Below are 17,762 nucleotides of genomic sequence, written 5' to 3'. Positions count from 1 at the left end.
TTATGCCACTGCTAAGATAGAGACAGCTGTAAAGTATAACATATAGTAAATATATAAAAGGACAATTTCCCAACAGACAATCCTCAGAAAGGATATAAAATTGGCATTATCTGAGATGAATGAGTAGTGTAGGTCTGGCAATGGTTAGTGTAATTCTGGCAAAGTTCATCATGGATCCTATATATGTTAAATACATTCATTTATTTGCTTTGCTATCAGTATATTATTTTAACTACCACTAATTTATCATATGTACTCATGTATAAGCCCATCTGCAGATAAGATGAACCTGATTTCTTAGGTGCATTTGGCAACTAAAATTCTTGGCTTATCCACAAGAATATAAAAATAAAACCTCTAAGAGAGTTAGAGAGCCCATCACCACAATCATCTAACTCAAGGAAATTAAAATGCTATATAACTCCTATTCCTATTACAAGTTTCATCCCAACTGCAATGGCTTTATCTGATTTTCAAGAGACACTATTTGTTACCGTACTTAACAATTCAACAAAGGCCATATATTTTATTTTATTAAGTGTAGAGCCAACCAACTCCTATGACTCTGGATAGACAAGGATTACATGCTTTTAGGAAGCAAAAGGCCATTTCGTTGCTTCACATCTTGTCAATCATTTTCCAGTGTCAAACAGGGAGCTATGATGGGTATGAAGCCATGGGAAAACTGTGTTTATCTGAGCGTTGTTGACTGCCACTAATTCATTTTACCATTTAAAACATAGCAGCAGTAGTATCAGATCTACTTACTGGGAAATACTTTTCTTTTGTTCAATTTCCTAAAAGGGAGAACAGTGTTATACAAAGTACAATATCTATTACTCTTAAGATTATGAATGGATGTTTGAAGGTCACCTATCAGAAATCAAAACTTACTGGGTCTTCTGCTAGACATGGCATGTTAAATACACAAAAAATCGTAATCACTAACTAGTTTATAATTCAACTACTTTGAGGAGGTAGCAGTTGTGGGCCCAGCTGTCTCCCAACTTCCAGATAGTATCCAGGAAGTTCCATTGCCACAAATACGATCCTTCTACATGTCCTTTCTGCATTTAAATTCACCACTGCGTTATTATCTTGTTGATCTTGCTGCCCAGATTGGCTCTGAGATTTCTAGCTACTAATCCTGGTTTACTCTAAACAATAATACATCATCATATTAACTCAACTGGAAATGTTTCTAGAATATATTTAGGTTTAGAGTTTTGAAGAGTTTTCAAGGGAAAAGAGTTTCAGTACTCCCATGTGTACTTGTTTATATATACTCACCAATTTTATTCACAGATATTAAGAAATTATCCAGGGTGTGCATTCCCCCTCTTTATAAAGTTGTCAATTTACTTACAGATTAGTAGACTGAATTAATGCCATTGGTTGAATGCCAATAAGCACTAGATCTTGCCATCTGCATATCCATTTCAGTTTGACACAGAACTTCCTTGGCAGCAGCTAGAGAGTTTTTAGTGAATCCCAAACCATAGTGCAAATCAAGCTTTCAACAAGCTGCAATTCCTGTTAGAACTCTGCATCATGGCAATGTCACTCTTTTATCCTATTCTCTAGATCTGCTCATCCTTTTGCCTTTTTTTTGTCATTTAGGTAACCTGAAGACATACAATTTACACATTGCTGAAATAGCAAAGAGGTTTTCCTCTGTATTAAACACTGCTCTATAAATCAGTAAGTTTATCCTTATTTAGTTTATCATGAATTCATGGAGCTTTGAGGAACACCTACATTTTTCAGAACAGAGCTTACAATCTAACTGAAGTGATGCAAACACAAAACAGGCTGGGATGCTAATTCACCAGTAGATAGATTGGAAAGGAAGCCTCTGGCCTGCATCTATTGTTCTCTCTGTCTGAACTGTCTTGTTTTATGTTTCCTTTCTCTGTTGAATTTTTTAATTCTGCTGTTGCCAATTCTGCTATCAGGACACTCTGTGTGTGTGTGTGTGTGTGTGTGTGTGTTTAAGGGGAGGTAAAATGGAATGGCATTTCTGTAAAAGAGGTGCTGGATCCAGTTCCTTCCCAGATTTTCCTTTTACCCCAAGTCAGAGTTCTTATGTATTTTAATCAGAACCTCTATAACGATACCAAGCAATATTGGAACCACAGCTACAGTATGGCTGGGTTTGGATCTGGATCTTGAGACTACCAGTGGCAGTGGATGAATTAAAATATGACTGTGGGATCCTTTTCAAGAACTACCTTCTTGGTATGTGCATAGGCCTGCTTAGAAGTTGAAAGAATGGCAAAGGAGAGATTCAATGAACAGAAGCTTCTCACTATGATCTCTTTTCTAGAATGGATTGGAACTGGGAGTCTTGTGCTGCCTCTAGAGCTCCTCTCTCCCTGCCTTTGTGATTGTCTGACAATACGGGGTAAAAATAACCAGCCTGCATCGGCAGAGAGATAAAAGTTTGCCTTTTGTGTCTCTATGGGCAGTAGGATAGCAGCACCAATGGAGCTGTGTGGATATGACACATGGGAATTTTTGACATATCTCTCCCTATCCTGACCTTGACAGGAACAATAAAAGGGGGCCTCCAGCATACACACACGGAGTCACTCAGCCCCATAGCCAAGGTTGGTAATAAAAAGCATGTCTGTGTTGCACGTTTGTCCTGTCCTTTATCCCTGCTTTCCTTAGTGCATTCTTTTTACAAAAAGGGAAGAAGAGGAACAGGAACTATTGTCCGGAAGACAAACTTAGGAGGGATAATAAGGTTAAAGTGACAGTCAAAAGAATGTACACTTATGATGTGGAAAGTCATGGGTGACAGCATGCATAAATGAAATTGTGATTGTTTCAATATGAATGTGTGGATATGGAATACAGATATTGTCTGATGCTACAGCAAGGCTTAGTTACAATAGCAGCAGTTGTGGCTTATAAAATGACTTGTGTGACAAGTGTTAATAATCTTGTTGCAGTTACCATCAACTTATCTTAATAGTTTTGGGGTGGGTGATATAATGGATACATTGATGTACTGTATGCATTCATAATATCTAGTAGAGTTACTTGCTACTGTGGTAACCTATCACACAGGATGCTAACTCAGTAAAATTCTTCCAAGATGTAAACTGCAGAGACATAAAATGAAGATAGCGTACAGCCTATTGGTGGGGTACTCATTAAATTCAAATTGACCATCTAGTAATTCTTCCTAAGATGCTGATAGTCTTTCAAATAAACCTGAAGTAGTTGGATCTTGGTCTGATCTCCTGATATCATAAGTTGGGACACACATTCATGACTATTTAGTATAGTCTAGCTGTGCATTATTGTTTTATATAGGTAATATATATAGTTTTATATAGGAGCCAGTTTGGTCTAGTGGTTAAGAAGCTGGGTTAGAAACCAGGAGTCTGTGAATTCTAGTCCCACCTTCGGCATGAAAGCCGGCTGGGTGACCTTGGGCCAGTCTCTCTCTCAGCCCAACTCACCTCATGGAGTTATTGTTGTGGGGAAAATAGGAGGAGGAAGGAGTAATAGGTATGTTCCCTGCCTTGAGTTATTTATAAAAATAATAAAGGCAGGATAATAAATAAATAAATAAATAAGCACATTGAGGGATGATAGGAATTCAAAAAAAGAAAATAAAAGGTTGTTCCATGTTTGTATTATACAATTAAATTAGCAAATAGCTAGGTTTATAAATTGGAATAAAATGTGATAGAGTGCATAAATATTAGAACACTATTTTTAATTTATTAGCACACTTAGATTTGCATGGTATGCTTTCAGATCATCCAGCAGTTAAGAGGTTGGTGATCCATTAGAGGACATATTACTGTGGTTTGGATGTACTATTGACTAAAAAGTACCTTGCTTTTGTTCTTTTGTCTTTTCAATACTCTAGAGTATTTGGCTGATCTGTTTGCTGCTGACTAGACTTTGTCCTTCTAGTAGTCAACATGAGTAGGATGGACAGGAATGAATTTGGGGAGGCTGCTGAGTACCTCCGGAAAAGTTATGAGGAGATGATGAAATATCAGAATATGCCATTTGATGGTAAGATCACCTTTACTTCTTGGAAAGAGCTTTAACCCCATGATCACTTCCTAATATTGCTTCCTTTGTGGAGGAATTCCCCATCTTTTTTTAGCCAGAAGGACATATTTGTAATGTTGAGAATTTCTTATGGCCATAGAGACTGAGGCAACTAGATTAACAGTTAAGCAGCTCTGCTTAAACAGCTTCTTCTTTAGTCATTTTGGATTTAATGGAGAGTACAAGAAAGTGATTGTAGCTCCATTTTTATGTTATATTGATGGTCTGTTTGTTGCTGTGTTATAATTATGTGAATTGTGAAGTGTCTGGTTTAGCATTTACTTGCTTTTACGCAGTGGGACAGTTATTATATTTAGGAAAACATTCATTTAAGTTGGTTTTTAAACAGGTTTATAATTGCCACTAATGAGTTCATATTTATAGTCAACCATTCAGAGATATGCATCTGTGATTTGCATCTATCACAGCAACTACAGAACAACATATTATATATATATATATATATAGATAGATAGATAGATAGAGAGAGAGAGAGAGAGAGAGAGAGAGAGCGCGCACAAAGTGTGAGATGGAATTTCTTGCTTCCTAAAAACATATTAAAAATATTCCAGGAAATTGGAATCATATAATCAAAGAGTTGGAAGGGACCATTTCAGCCTTCAAGCCTACACTCCAACTGTATGCTCAGTACATGAATCCAAAAAAGCATCCCAGACAGATAGTTGTCTAGCCTCCATATATTGCTAAAGAAGTTGCTTCTTAGACATCCACCACACAACAATTTATAGTAAGAATGGATACTAGATTTTTTACATATACCTTTCCACCCTGCCATTATCATATGGCAGGTATGATGGCACTTATCCCATTGCCATTGCCACTGCTTATAGGAGTGATTTGGTGTATATCAGAATAAATAACAAGAGTTATACATAAGGAAAGGAGGAAGATCATGCTGTTGTTCATCCCAGAATACACTTTCCACTTGACTAGGTTCTTAAAAGGAAATGTGTCATGGGCAAATTAAAAAAGGAAAAAGAAATTGATAAATGTCCCTGAATAAATTCTAGGAAAGCCTGCTATCTTTGGGCATCTCTTCAAGCTGTGATTAGAAATTGCCTGATTGGACTGTTTTAGAAATTCCACATTGCAAAATTCTCTGCAGTCACACACACAGCCTATTTAAGCTGCATTGAAGTAAATAGGACTCAAGAGCCTAAATATGCTCTAGATTGCAATCAGTGCCCATTCTCATAGATTTTTAATCACCTTATCCAAGCAAATACATGTTTGCTTTCGATCAGTTATGGAAAATGACCTTTCAGATGTTGCTGATGGATTGAGGAATGCAGAAAGAACATGCTTTTGATTGTCTTAAAATACATTTTCCTCTTGACTAGATTCCAGCATTGCTCACCATTGATTTCATTAGCTGGTACTATACAGAGCTGTGATTCAACAACATCTGGAAGGCCACACCCTGATAGAGATGAAAAAATGCTAAAAAAATTGAGGGATGTTCCTACAAAATTAAATCTTAAGATTATTGAATATTTTACTCAATCTTCATTACTTATCCAAATCTTAATTTTTTTACAACTTCATTTTTTAAAAAAAATCCAATATGATGTATATTTGAGTAGACAATGATTAAAACAAGAATATTGTGATTCAAAATTTTGCAAATAAATTTTAACTTCCAAAGTTTTCTTAAGTATCCTCAATCTATTTATTTTAGGTCTAGACCTTGATTCTTTATTTACTACAAAAACAATTCTAAGATTAATAACAGAAAAATCAATTCCACAATTAATAGGAATAAATGAAACATAAATAAATAATCAACTCAAACCATTTCCCCATCTAGTGACTGGAGAATTAAAGGAAGAAGAATAATGTTATGTAAAATATTTCCAGATGCTATAATGTATATAAAATAATTATGCATGGCATCTGCATTTCTAGCTTTCTACCACTTTTTCTTGATTGTTTTCTTTCTTCTTGTCTCTTTTGGGGATCATAAAGGAAAGAAAAGGGCCTGGATTCCAGATGATAAGGAGGCTTATATTGAAATTGAAATTAAAGAATCCTCTGGTGGCAAAGTCACAGTGGAAACCAAAGACAGAAAGGTAAAAACAAAACAAAACCCAACACACCAAATAATAGCCAAATAAGAAACTGAAAAGGAAAGGTACATCTGCTTATGATCGTGCAGAAGAGAGGCAAAAAGGAGAATGCATTTAAACATGGCATACTGTCTAACATTATGATTTTGCTGATTATGAAGTAATTATGAAACAAACACCAGAAGTGGCAGGGTTACATGTCTCCTAAGGCTTCACCTCTTTGGGAGAGATCATATGGAAAGTCAGTATTCCTTTGGCTATTGCTGCTGAAATAGACATCAGTGTCAAAGTAACTTTGATTTTTCCTTGCATGTTATCTTCAATGTTAAATATTTCATGAAAAAACTGAGATGGAAACACAGGGGACTCCTAAATGAGTCATTGGCATAATATAACATAAGATCTAGTTATTACTAGATGAAATAATAATGTTGAAGTTTTATAATGCTTTCTCCTAAGTACACGTATGTCAAATAGCCCAACAACAGAACAAATAACCTTGTAATGAAACTTACCACTCATGAGACCTACAAGTAGCTAAGATATGAGATTTTTCCTTCGGCAACAGAAGCTTCTATTGCTCTCCTCACCCTTCATTTTCCAGTGTACCCTCCACACTTTTCCGAATGGCTCCATCAACTTTCCAGAACAGATCTGGAGTGTGTAAAAAGGGTGCAGTGGGAAAAGTAGCTTGTGCTGCTTGATGCTGTTCCATCAGGAATGGACAGTTACAATTCAATAGATCAAGGTGCATTTGGCAACATATCACCTGTGCAGCACTATTCTTCAAAATATTACAGATGTATAAATTTGAAAATAATTCCTTTAAGAAAAGGTGTTAAAAGGATGAAACTGAAACTGCGACATTTAAACAACTATAGCAAGATTATAGAGGTACAATATGTTGTATTGTTCATCCAGCTGCTATAGTGAATTTGATTTATCTATCTAATCTCAAGAAAGGATAGAAAAACAACATGCTATGTTTTCTTCTCCGTTCTGTTACATTTATCAAACCATACAGAAAAAAGCTATCACCTAAACTATATTTGGTTTTGTTTTGTTAAATGATGTATTAGAATAAGCAACTATATTTTCTAAGTTTACATTTTTAGTATCAGAACACTTGTATAAAATTATGTTATATTTTGTTCTGCATAAATGCTGCTGTTACTAGAATAGGAATACTATTAATAGATTTTTTTTTCTTTTTTTTCTTTTTAAAGCAATGTTATGCCAGTTTCATTATTTCAAAATTAAATGTTTATAAGAGCTCCTCTAATGGATAAACAAGCAAGATGGTGATGATGTCTGACTACTTCTCCTCTGCTAGCAGAGCTATATAAATACAGGGTCTAAAGTTTGCCTTACAATTACCTTCTGCTCTTGCTTTGGTGCTTTAATTGCTTGAAATTAAATCTCCCCTCAAGAAGAAAGATTGAGAGTTGTGAATAATTAAGCAACATTAACCCCAGGCCTGTTACATGTGTAAGGAGGAAACATTTATAAATAGTCTGAAATTTAATTGATGAATTGGTTCATAAAGGTGTTAAACTGGTATATGAGGAAAAAAAACTAAAGTTCTGAAGTAAAACGTATATTTTATTTTTAGATGACAGGTGACATGCATTACATAGAGATGTTCTTCACAGTATGTGAGAAAATGGGGAAATGCTCTTTTAGAATGATGTTTTATCTTTAGTTTTAATAACTACCTGCCTTATATATTTCATCTGAACACAAAATGATACTCTGAAATCACTACCTGCCTTATCTATTTTTTACCGTGAAATATGAGGCATATGCAGCAGCATCTTCTCTGCTGATCTTAATGGTTGTCCATGTCTATAACAGGAAACGTCATCTAGCAGGGATCTTGGTGCCAAGATGTTTGGGGTTTACAGTATATGTCAAAAGTAAAAGCTGGATCCTCATTTAGTTTTAAGATAAACATACAAAGCTGTCTTGTCTTGACTGGTGGAAACTTTCTAGGATTTCAGAGGGTATTTTCTCAGCCCTTTCTGGAGATGCCAGGGATTTAACTGGAGACCTGCATGCAAAGCTGATAAGCTCCTAAGAAACAATGAAATGTCCTTCTAATGTGTTAGTTTCTAGTATCTTAATAAGTCATCCTGATCAAAGAACAGTGAAGGATTATCCATGTATTTAAAAGCAAGTAAATAAATATAAGATGTATAAACCTCTTTGCCTAGCTATGTGCATCTGAGTTCATAACTACTAGATATTGCTGCCTAATTAAGCTACTTCTGGCAAGGCTGTTTTCTTTTCATATGAGCAGCAACATTTCTTAAATGCAATTCATTCTAATCAGGCACAGATGTGTAATATGATAGTTACTTTAGTTCTTGGATTTATAGAATTATATACTTCAGCTGTTTATCTAAATATCATCAAACCTTCCTGTTTAAAACTCTGCAGAATATTACTTTGTTTAGGTTATATTTATCCATACAAACCCACAATGGCAGCAGCCACATTATACCATAGGAGCAACTGCAGTGTAATTCAGGAGCTATGGTAAGATATGACTCTTCAGTTCTCATGACTCTGCTCCTGAAAGTCAATGGGAGTTACTCCCATGTAAACTGAGATAGGATTGGGTTGCTAGTGGATGCCTCATCAATTACTGCAACCAACATTCTGCCTTGAAATATTTCCAGTCTAGCATTGACAGATGCAGAATTAATATAAAAGAGTTCCTTGAATGGGACTAACATCATAAAAAGTAAGCTTCCTGTAATAACAGGACTGAAATATTGACTTGGAAAAGATTCAGTGGCTAAAGCTGTTCTAATCTCTTTCATGAAACACAGCTTTCAATAGTTATTCCTCTTGGATTAATGACTAGCTACCAAATATCTTCTTGAAAAATCTAAAGAAGGAAATCCCAATGTTCCCAAGACCAAATTTCATTACCAAATTGTTGAATTACAAATAGTTATTACATTTTTGTTAACTTTTTGTCAAACATTTATTAGATGTAGCACAGGAACAGTTGGGGTCTAACTTTTTTGACACCCATAACATTGAAAAAGAAATCTTAAGAAGCTGAGCTTCAAACAAAATTACAAATGTTTAAAGTGCAATTCCTTGGAGGGGGCTCTCTTAGAGGGCCCTCCAGGCAACGCGCATTTGTCATATTGTCAGTTTCAAGGTTAGAGGGATAAAGTTCCATTTTCAGATGGAGAAACCCAGCCTGACATCATTAGAGTCTGCAGAAACATGCAGAGCCTTTCTTTCCTTGATACCAGAACTCAGCAGTACACTGGGAAAGAGGGAAATGAGAGGACCTCAGATGTAGCATGGGCAGAGTGAGAGAACCTTTAATCCATTGGATCCAAAGCACATCCATTTCCAAAACAAGCCTTAACATGGGGGAGATTTAAGCCACCACTATACAACAGAACAAGGTATTTCCCTCTCTTCTACCTCACAGCCTGGCCTAAAAAAATATCTAGTGTGGTTAGAGGCTCTGAACAAGAGGAAAGATTGTACTGCCAGGCAAATACATTTTGAAAAGTTATGACCGTGTATTTGAATTTTTTTTGCATAGTACTTTCTGAAGGAAAAAAATCCCTTTAATACATTAGGGTCACATAAAATAAAATTCAGGAACTGGGCAATATTTCCCCCCCCCCCAACCTCTTTTCCCCGATTATTCCTGTTTCCTGGCATTCATTGAAAATAAGATTATGCAAGCTTCTCTATATGCATTTCTTTCTTTCTTTTTTAATATAATTTTTATTGAAGAAATTTTTAACAAAATAAAAACAATACAAATATTAGAAAAGAAACAAAGAAAATAAGAAAGAATAGTGAATAAATAAGAAAAAAATAGAAAAAGAAAAAAGATTATAAAGAAGTGGCTTTCAATCTTTTTGACAGTGGTTATAAATGCATTTCTATTTTACCCTCTTTCTCGAAGGTAACATCATAATTTCCTTCTTTCCATAAACCACCCTTTCTAATCTTAATCCCATAAATCACAAGTTCATTTTTCTCTTTTTACAGTAAAAAGTCTATAAGGGGTTTCTAGTCACTGATGAATGTTGTTACTGCTCTTTCTCTAATCAAACAAGTTAATGTGTCCAACTCTGCTAGTTCTGTGGGTATTTCAGAGTCTTTCCATTTTTGCACATATAATAGTCTATCTGCTTTTCTTTCTAGAATTACAGTGCATCCATTTCTAAATACATAGTATATTTTCATATTATTTTGTGTGACTGTGAGTTATTCTAATACAGGCTTCAACCTATATGGATTTTGGAAAGTATATTTGTTAGTTTGTTTATGTACGCTTCACTTCAGTCCCAATTTATCTGGATATCTGGGAATCTTGGACAGTACCCAGCAGCAGCAAATATGAATCTGCCCACAGCTGTATCCACAGCTAGAACCAAGGGAGTTTAGAATGAAGTATGCAGTATCACAACAGTAACCCTGCCCTTTTTCTAGATGTGTTGTGTCAAGAGGCAGAGCTTGCACCACCGCACTATAGTGTAGAGTCTGCTGAATCTGCTCTCTGAATAAACTTCAGCTGGATTTCTGAGACCCATAAGTTCCACCACTATGTTTTTTTATTGTAATGCCTGGAGAAAGCTCAGTTTGGGTAATTTGTCCATATTTACTGGGGGCAGGAATAATGTAAATATAGTACTCGAATAGGGACGCGGTGGCGCTGCGGGTTAAACCGCTGAGCTGCCGATCGGAAGGTCGGCGGTTCGAAACCGCGCAGCGGGGTGAGCTCCCGTTGCTCGTCCCAGCTCCTGCTCACCTAGCAGTTCGAAAACATGCAAATGTGAGTAGATCAATAGGTACCGCTTCGGCGGGAAGGTAACGGCGTTCCGAGTCGTCATGCTGGCCACATGACCCGGAAGTGTCTATGACAACGCCGGCTCCATGGCTTAGAAACGGAGATGAGCACCGCCCCCTAGAGTCGGATTCGACTGGACTTTACGTCAAGGGAAACCTTTACCTTTACCTAGTACTCGAATATGATATTTTCATTGAACTCTAAAATTCCATAATAATATTTATGACAAATGTTTTATCTAATTTGCTGTTAGATTTTCTAACTAGCTTGATCTCTGCTCTTGTTTAATAACTAATATGCTTTGTTAGTTGTTAAAATTTGGATTCTTGATACTATGTAAGGATTGAGAAAGATTTATATATTACTCTTCAACTGAAAGTTTCCAGGGTAGTCCATGTACCTAATAAAAAATACAGTAGAAATAGTAAAGACAATGCTAAAAATTTATCATAGCAAGAGATAAATATGTCAAAATTTTATCATACCTTAATGACAAGTGTTGTGGGTTTGAGCCTACTTCATCAACCAATGGCATCATTCTCACGTAAGATATGTGATTTAACAGTTGCATGCTAGATCCTTTAGGATTTCCTTTGAGCTTATGGATCCGTACCTGAAATGGGATAGGTTCTTGTATTTTCATCAAATATCCCTTCAGCTGAACATTTCTGTTTGATTCCTGTAGACTCTTGTGGTTAAGGAAGATGATATTCAACCTATGAATCCTCCAAAATTTGACATGATTGAAGATATGGCTATGTTAACTCACCTCAATGAGGCTTCAGTCATGCATAACTTGAAACGGCGTTACGCCAAATGGATGATCTATGTAAGTAAGGAGGGTAAACACTGTTGATTATACTATATCATGTGTGTGAATCAAGGTTTAGACTAATTTTTTTTCTTATTCATTCTTTTTCTGTGCCAAATAGTAAGATTTTGGGTGGTAAAACTCCCAACTTCTAAGTTCCATTTCATTAGAAATATCCTCCATTTTCACTTATAAGATTTTTGAAAATAGCTGATTAATAGCTTTGAATAAAAATTGTCTTAGAAAATGCAATCAAAATGTCCATAATGTGTTTGTATGTGTGTGTGTGTGTATTGTGTATGTGTATGTATATATATATATATATATATATACACATACACACACACACATATAAAATGTATTTATATTTATATATATATAATATGTGTGTGTATGTGTGTGTGTGTGTATATATATATATACACACACACATACATACACATATACAGTATATACACACTGTATATTTGCCTGACAATACTTGATTTGGGAAAAGTGCATAAATAATAATACTATCTCTTCCCAAATAATTTAGTTGCCAGATTGAACAAGCAGAGTAATTACAGAATGTTTTATTTATTTAATAAGTGCTTGTTGTGGTTGCATCATTTTATTTATTTCTATAATTTGTTAGTTCCCCCCAACCCACCTGACCCCATTAATTAAAGCAGCCAGGCTATTGTAGATAAAAAGGTAAGTAAGATTTAGACAAAAACATAATAAAATACTAATTAAAACATCAGTTTCATGTTTATAGTAGTCAAAATTAAGATGTTCCTGAAATAAAATCCGAGGTGTATTTGAAATGTTTGAAACCGCCCAGAGTCCCCTTTTCGGGAGAGATGGGTGGTGATAGAAATTTGAAAAATGAATGAATGAATGAATGAATGAACGAACTAGAATTGAAGAGTTTCACATTTCTTGTCTTTCCTTAAATGACATCCTTATCAAGGGGCAGGAAATGATTTAATGGCTCTGAGTTTTAGAGGGCCCTTGAGCAAGTTTCTGTCTTTGGGCATTTTCCCAGAAAGGACCAACCTTTTCCTTGATGCTGTCATTGCTGTCTCTTCATTTCTCACCTTCTTTGAGCAAAGGGGGAAATAGAAAGATCCTGTAGAATTTCCTCACTCTTTTATCATTCCTTTGAAGAAATATGTGAACTGAGCAAGGAGGTGGAACAGAGAAGTCTCTGGGAGTTGGCAATGTGCCCTCTACTGGAGCGCGGGCCTTGCAATTGCTTAATGATCTGTACTATTGGTGTCAGCCTTGCTTATTTTTCTCATAGCTATGCTCTTTCTTTCCTCTCAGACCTATTCAGGCTTGTTCTGTGTCACCATAAATCCATATAAATGGCTTCCAGTCTATACAGCTCCTGTTGTAGCAGCTTATAAGGGCAAGCGGAGGTCTGAGGCCCCGCCCCACATCTACTCCATTGCGGACAATGCCTACAATGACATGCTGCGCAGTAAGTGTCTAATCCATCCTTTCCAAGAATTGAGGGAAAGGAACTGAACTCCTGATTTAGTCCTATGCTTCACACTTCCTAGTTGGAGTCATCGTGAAGGGAACTGCATTCCAATAACATAAAGAGAGCTATGAATTTTACACTGTTGCTTTACAACTTTTAATGCTTTTTAATATTGTCTGGAGTTGTCCAGCTCTTCATATTTACCTGGGAGATCTAGTTATCTTAAAATCAAAACTCAGAAAGAAGAGATAATTTTTCTTAGAGATAACACAGACCTCCATAATAATTTATCTAAAGCAAGAACATGCAGTAGACTGCAGCAATTACTTCTGTAATTTTAAAAAATCTGCATTATTTCCAACTGTGAAACTAGCTGTTGAATTTTTGGGCTCCTATTATCAGAATTTACACTACTGACAAGTTTGGAATAGGAATGGGATCAGTTATGTGCCATACCAGATTCAATTCTCTATACAAATGTTCTGAAGACCAGAGACTATATACCACTTTAGAATCTATTGAGGGCTTGGTGGATGGTGGCATGTGGAATACAATTGTAACAGAAAGATTAAACTAGAATCCTTCTCTTTGATATGCTGCAGACATATTTTTGCCTTGATTATCTATGGAGATTAAGCTTGACATATACACTCACATACAAATTTAGCTTTCTGGATCTAATATGCTGCTAGTATATCAAAAGACTCCCTTGAAACAAGCTCAACGCATGAGCACATCTATTTAGTTTTATTTTAAAAGTATGAGGTTTTACTATTGCCTTCTTCCAAGAAGTTTTTGACTTCCCTGTCTAGCCTACAGCCCTTGGATTTCCCAGAGGTCTCTCATCCAAGTCTTAACCAGGACCAACTTTTTTTTAAAATATCATTTATGTTAGCTACTAGGTAACTAGTACACTACTAGCTACCTGATTCAAATCTTCAGTGCTTCTCTCTCTCTCACTCTCTTTGGGAGTTGAAATCCTCACCTTAAATTTGATGGTGAACACAAAAAGTCTGCATAAGTCCAGTTGTTTGATGAGCCCATCTGAATGGCTATTGAAATATGACCATACAAATGAGCTATATTAGACAGGATACTGAATTTAACCCCAGATTCACAGATGCAATCAGTAAGCTAAAAAAGAAGGGCATTGGATTGACTACGAAAGGGCTGGTGTTAATGAAAGAATCTCTAAAAATAATGACTTGAACATTAATTTCTTTTTTTCTTCATCTTCCAGATCGTGAGAATCAGTCTATGCTTATCACGTAAGTGCTGTCTCTTATCTGTGCAATCATTATTTCATTTGTATGTCCTGTTTTTTCTATATCAAATCCACTCTAGGTAGATCAAATTTACCATATTACCCTGTTGAGAAAGGAAAGCTGAATTGTTTGGGCAGGCTGCATGATTTTTGAGGAACATAATTCATGCTCCTTCCTATCCTCTTTCAGTTTGTTGTCCCAGATTTTCTGGCTATTACATGTCAGTGAACAGCTGCTACTGCTGTCTCTGAGGGACACAGCCAACTGAAAGTGGGACAGCAAATAACTCTGTGTGTATGGTTGATTGTACTTCCTGTGTGCACCATTTGTTCTGTGGGCACCATGTCATTTAGGTATTCTGGGGAAGCAATTTCTGTGAGAAAGCCCAATTCAGCTAATAAATTTCCATCTATATTATTCCATTTTTCATATTCCATTTGGCCATGCTGACTGAAGCATTCTGGTTGTCTGAGACCAGTTCAACGGGAAGGTACAGTGTTGTGGAATCTGAACTAGAGCAAGCCCATGCAACTTTTGATTCATTAAACCAGACCTAGTTCAATGGTCATATCTTGCCAGTTGCGTTCATCAACTGTGATAAAATCCCTTGCACTAGTGGACTACTAGATATGCCTTGCACAATTGCATATTTGCCTTTCACACATGAACAAGAGCTTAGAAAACAAAACTCTAATGTTAGAAACCAGGTCAAACTTACAGAGGAAACAATTGAAGAGATTAGGTATCAGTGGGCATTTATGAAAGGGATTAATGAAAAAGAATTGTACAATTGGACTACATGTAGACCATGAGTGACACTGATTTGTAGGCAGGAGAATGACATTTTGCGAGAGCTGAGTATGGATACAGGTAGTATAAGGGGGAAACTGGAGAACTAACAGTGGGCAGGAATTGTGGGAAAAGGGGATTCTGGGAAAAACTAAACTAAGCCCCATTTGTAAAAAGCAAGAAAGGGAAGAAGTATTAACTGAAGCAGCCATGAAGATGCTATAAAAAGCCTAATCTGCTCTCCCCCTCCCCAAGCTTCTAGCCATGGCCATGGCCTAATTAGGTAAAGCAGGGGCTGATAGCATGAGATGTTTGGCTCTAGGCCTGCAGAGACCTCACTCCTACCCCCACCTCAGTGTAGTTCTTTGTGTGCTGGGATTACAATGGAAGGGCAGCTAACTTTAGGCATGAAATCAATGCCAGGCCAGTGCCAACGAACTTTGTTGACAGCACAGAGGACGATCCCAGACTAAGTGAAAAAAGGCTTCAATACGCTGCTGAACTTGAGTCAGAGTTCCTTTATTTTGAGGATTTAGTTCTACATGTGGGTAAACTAACTTTTCATAGTTATCTTTTGAAATATGAAGAACCTCTACGATTTTACTTTTCATCCCTGCAAGCAATTGAAGTAATTTTCTATGTGTGAAAAGTGTGAAGCTATTTTCTATAGAACACCAAGGGAAGTGAAATCTAAGAACTTTTGTACTTCCTACAAACAGAAAACAGAAAAGGAACCTTCTTACTATTCAAGACAAATTGATGCTCAAGCACCTTGTATCCTAGCTTTTACTTTCTGGAGGAATGCTAAAATCTACAGGCTGAGTCATTCTTGCCCATTTAGCCGATAGGTCCAGGGCTGGGTGGGAAAGGAAGTCTCGCATCAGTGTTGCTGCCTTGTTTCCTCTTGCTAGTACAATAGCCTCCAGTGCATCTTGAACCATGTACTGGAGAAGCACCGGAGCTGCAGTTTTTGCAGAATCTCTTAGCGCAGAATGTTAAGAGCATTTAATCTTCAAGGCTGCAGCCTTTGCAGATGTTTCAGATGCATCTAGAATGCATATGTGCGTGTGGAAACTTATGGATGCATTTAGCTTGAACTTTCTCAACCTGTACCTCCAGATATATTGAAGTGGCAACTCTCAGAATTTCCAATCAACTCAAGATCGAAATCTTTACTGTACAACAAATACTTTGATGTAATTTGAAGCAGTTTCTTTTGTTTCTACTTATTTATTTATTTCGTATGGCATAGCAGAATGCAGCCTTGTTGCATAAAAATCACAGAAACAATATATAAAAGTGTATAAAATATAGGACATTGGGACAATAAATTATTTTAAAAACACACAGTACACATGATGAAAAAACGCTGAATAAATTAAGTTATGTATGAACAGTTTCTACTGTTATGCTCAATTTGTATGAAAAAGTCAAATAATTTTATCTTAAATTGTAATTAATACTGATAGAAAAAAAAAGATTTTCCAATCAGGTGATGACCATGCTGCTTAGGAATTTGGGGAAAGGAAATTGTATTTTAACAGATTTCCCTGTGTCTCATCCTGTATAAAGCTCAGATGCAATCTTTGGATGTAAAACCATGTGTTTCCAAGCAGCACAGGCCTTTATGCATCCATGCTGCAGGCAAGGCAAATGTCAAGGCATCATACTCTCCAGTCCCATCATTTTCAGGAGCAATATAAAGACAGATATCCTCTATGCGACATTATCCTCCTTCGTCCAGGGCACTTCCTGAAATATCTCATAAACACATCTTGCATGTTGGGTACCACAAAATCCATTCATTGATAGTATTTAGGACTTAATGGGATGGGCAATATGCTAGCATTTCTTTCCCCATTCTGAACTCTATAGTATATTTCTGAGTGGTTGGGAGTTGGTTGGCTGATTGTGTAAGGATGGGAACATTTTGATAGTTGCTTCATGTTCTTCATCTGTGTATTTCTATTACTCTAAGCGGAGAATCTGGTGCTGGTAAGACTGTAAACACCAAGCGAGTCATTCAATACTTTGCCATTGTCGCAGCCCTGGGTGACTCTCCGGGCAAGAAAGGAGTAAGGCCTTCATTTGAAAAAACATTTTCCTCTTTTCTTTTGTTCATTTTTCTTTTGTTTTCTTTTGGACTTCTTTTGTGTTTGGCAGCGTGTTGGACATGGCCTTTTCTTTCATTTTGAAACAAGCAAGGCTTGAAAAAATTGCTTTTGGGGAAAAAGTTTCATGAAATGGATGTTGAAATACAGGCAGTGGTTGTTTTAAGGATTTTTTTTTTTTAAATGACCAATGTGTTTTCCTTCCTCCATTACTTTTATTTTCAAAAAGGGGGGAAAGTTCCCCAAAGCAGTCTTGCAACTCTTTCTTTTAAGCCTTGCTTTTTATGATTTCCCTCTCCCAATTATCTTTCTTGTTC

General features: G+C 36.3%; 1 protein-coding gene across 1 annotated transcript in view; it reads left to right on the top strand.

Moving 5' to 3' along the window:
- Positions 1-3,889: 3,889 nt before the first annotated feature.
- The window catches only part of MYH7B (myosin heavy chain 7B), a 53,463-nt gene continuing 39,590 nt past the window's right edge, over positions 3,890-17,762 (top strand). Inside the window, exons 1-6 of the mRNA XM_063297239.1 lie at positions 3,890-4,041; positions 6,067-6,170; positions 11,687-11,830; positions 13,121-13,277; positions 14,521-14,548; positions 17,313-17,409. Coding sequence (XP_063153309.1) covers positions 3,945-4,041; positions 6,067-6,170; positions 11,687-11,830; positions 13,121-13,277; positions 14,521-14,548; positions 17,313-17,409 — 627 coding nt within the window. The 5' untranslated portion in view covers positions 3,890-3,944. The remainder of the gene's footprint in view (positions 4,042-6,066; positions 6,171-11,686; positions 11,831-13,120; positions 13,278-14,520; positions 14,549-17,312; positions 17,410-17,762) is intronic.

This window comes from Candoia aspera, chromosome 3 (assembly GCF_035149785.1).
Source record: "Candoia aspera isolate rCanAsp1 chromosome 3, rCanAsp1.hap2, whole genome shotgun sequence".
In the NCBI taxonomy this organism is placed as follows: Eukaryota; Metazoa; Chordata; class Lepidosauria; order Squamata; family Boidae; genus Candoia; species Candoia aspera.
Note: the sequence above shows the minus strand (reverse complement) of the source record. Positions and strands in the feature narration are given on the sequence as shown.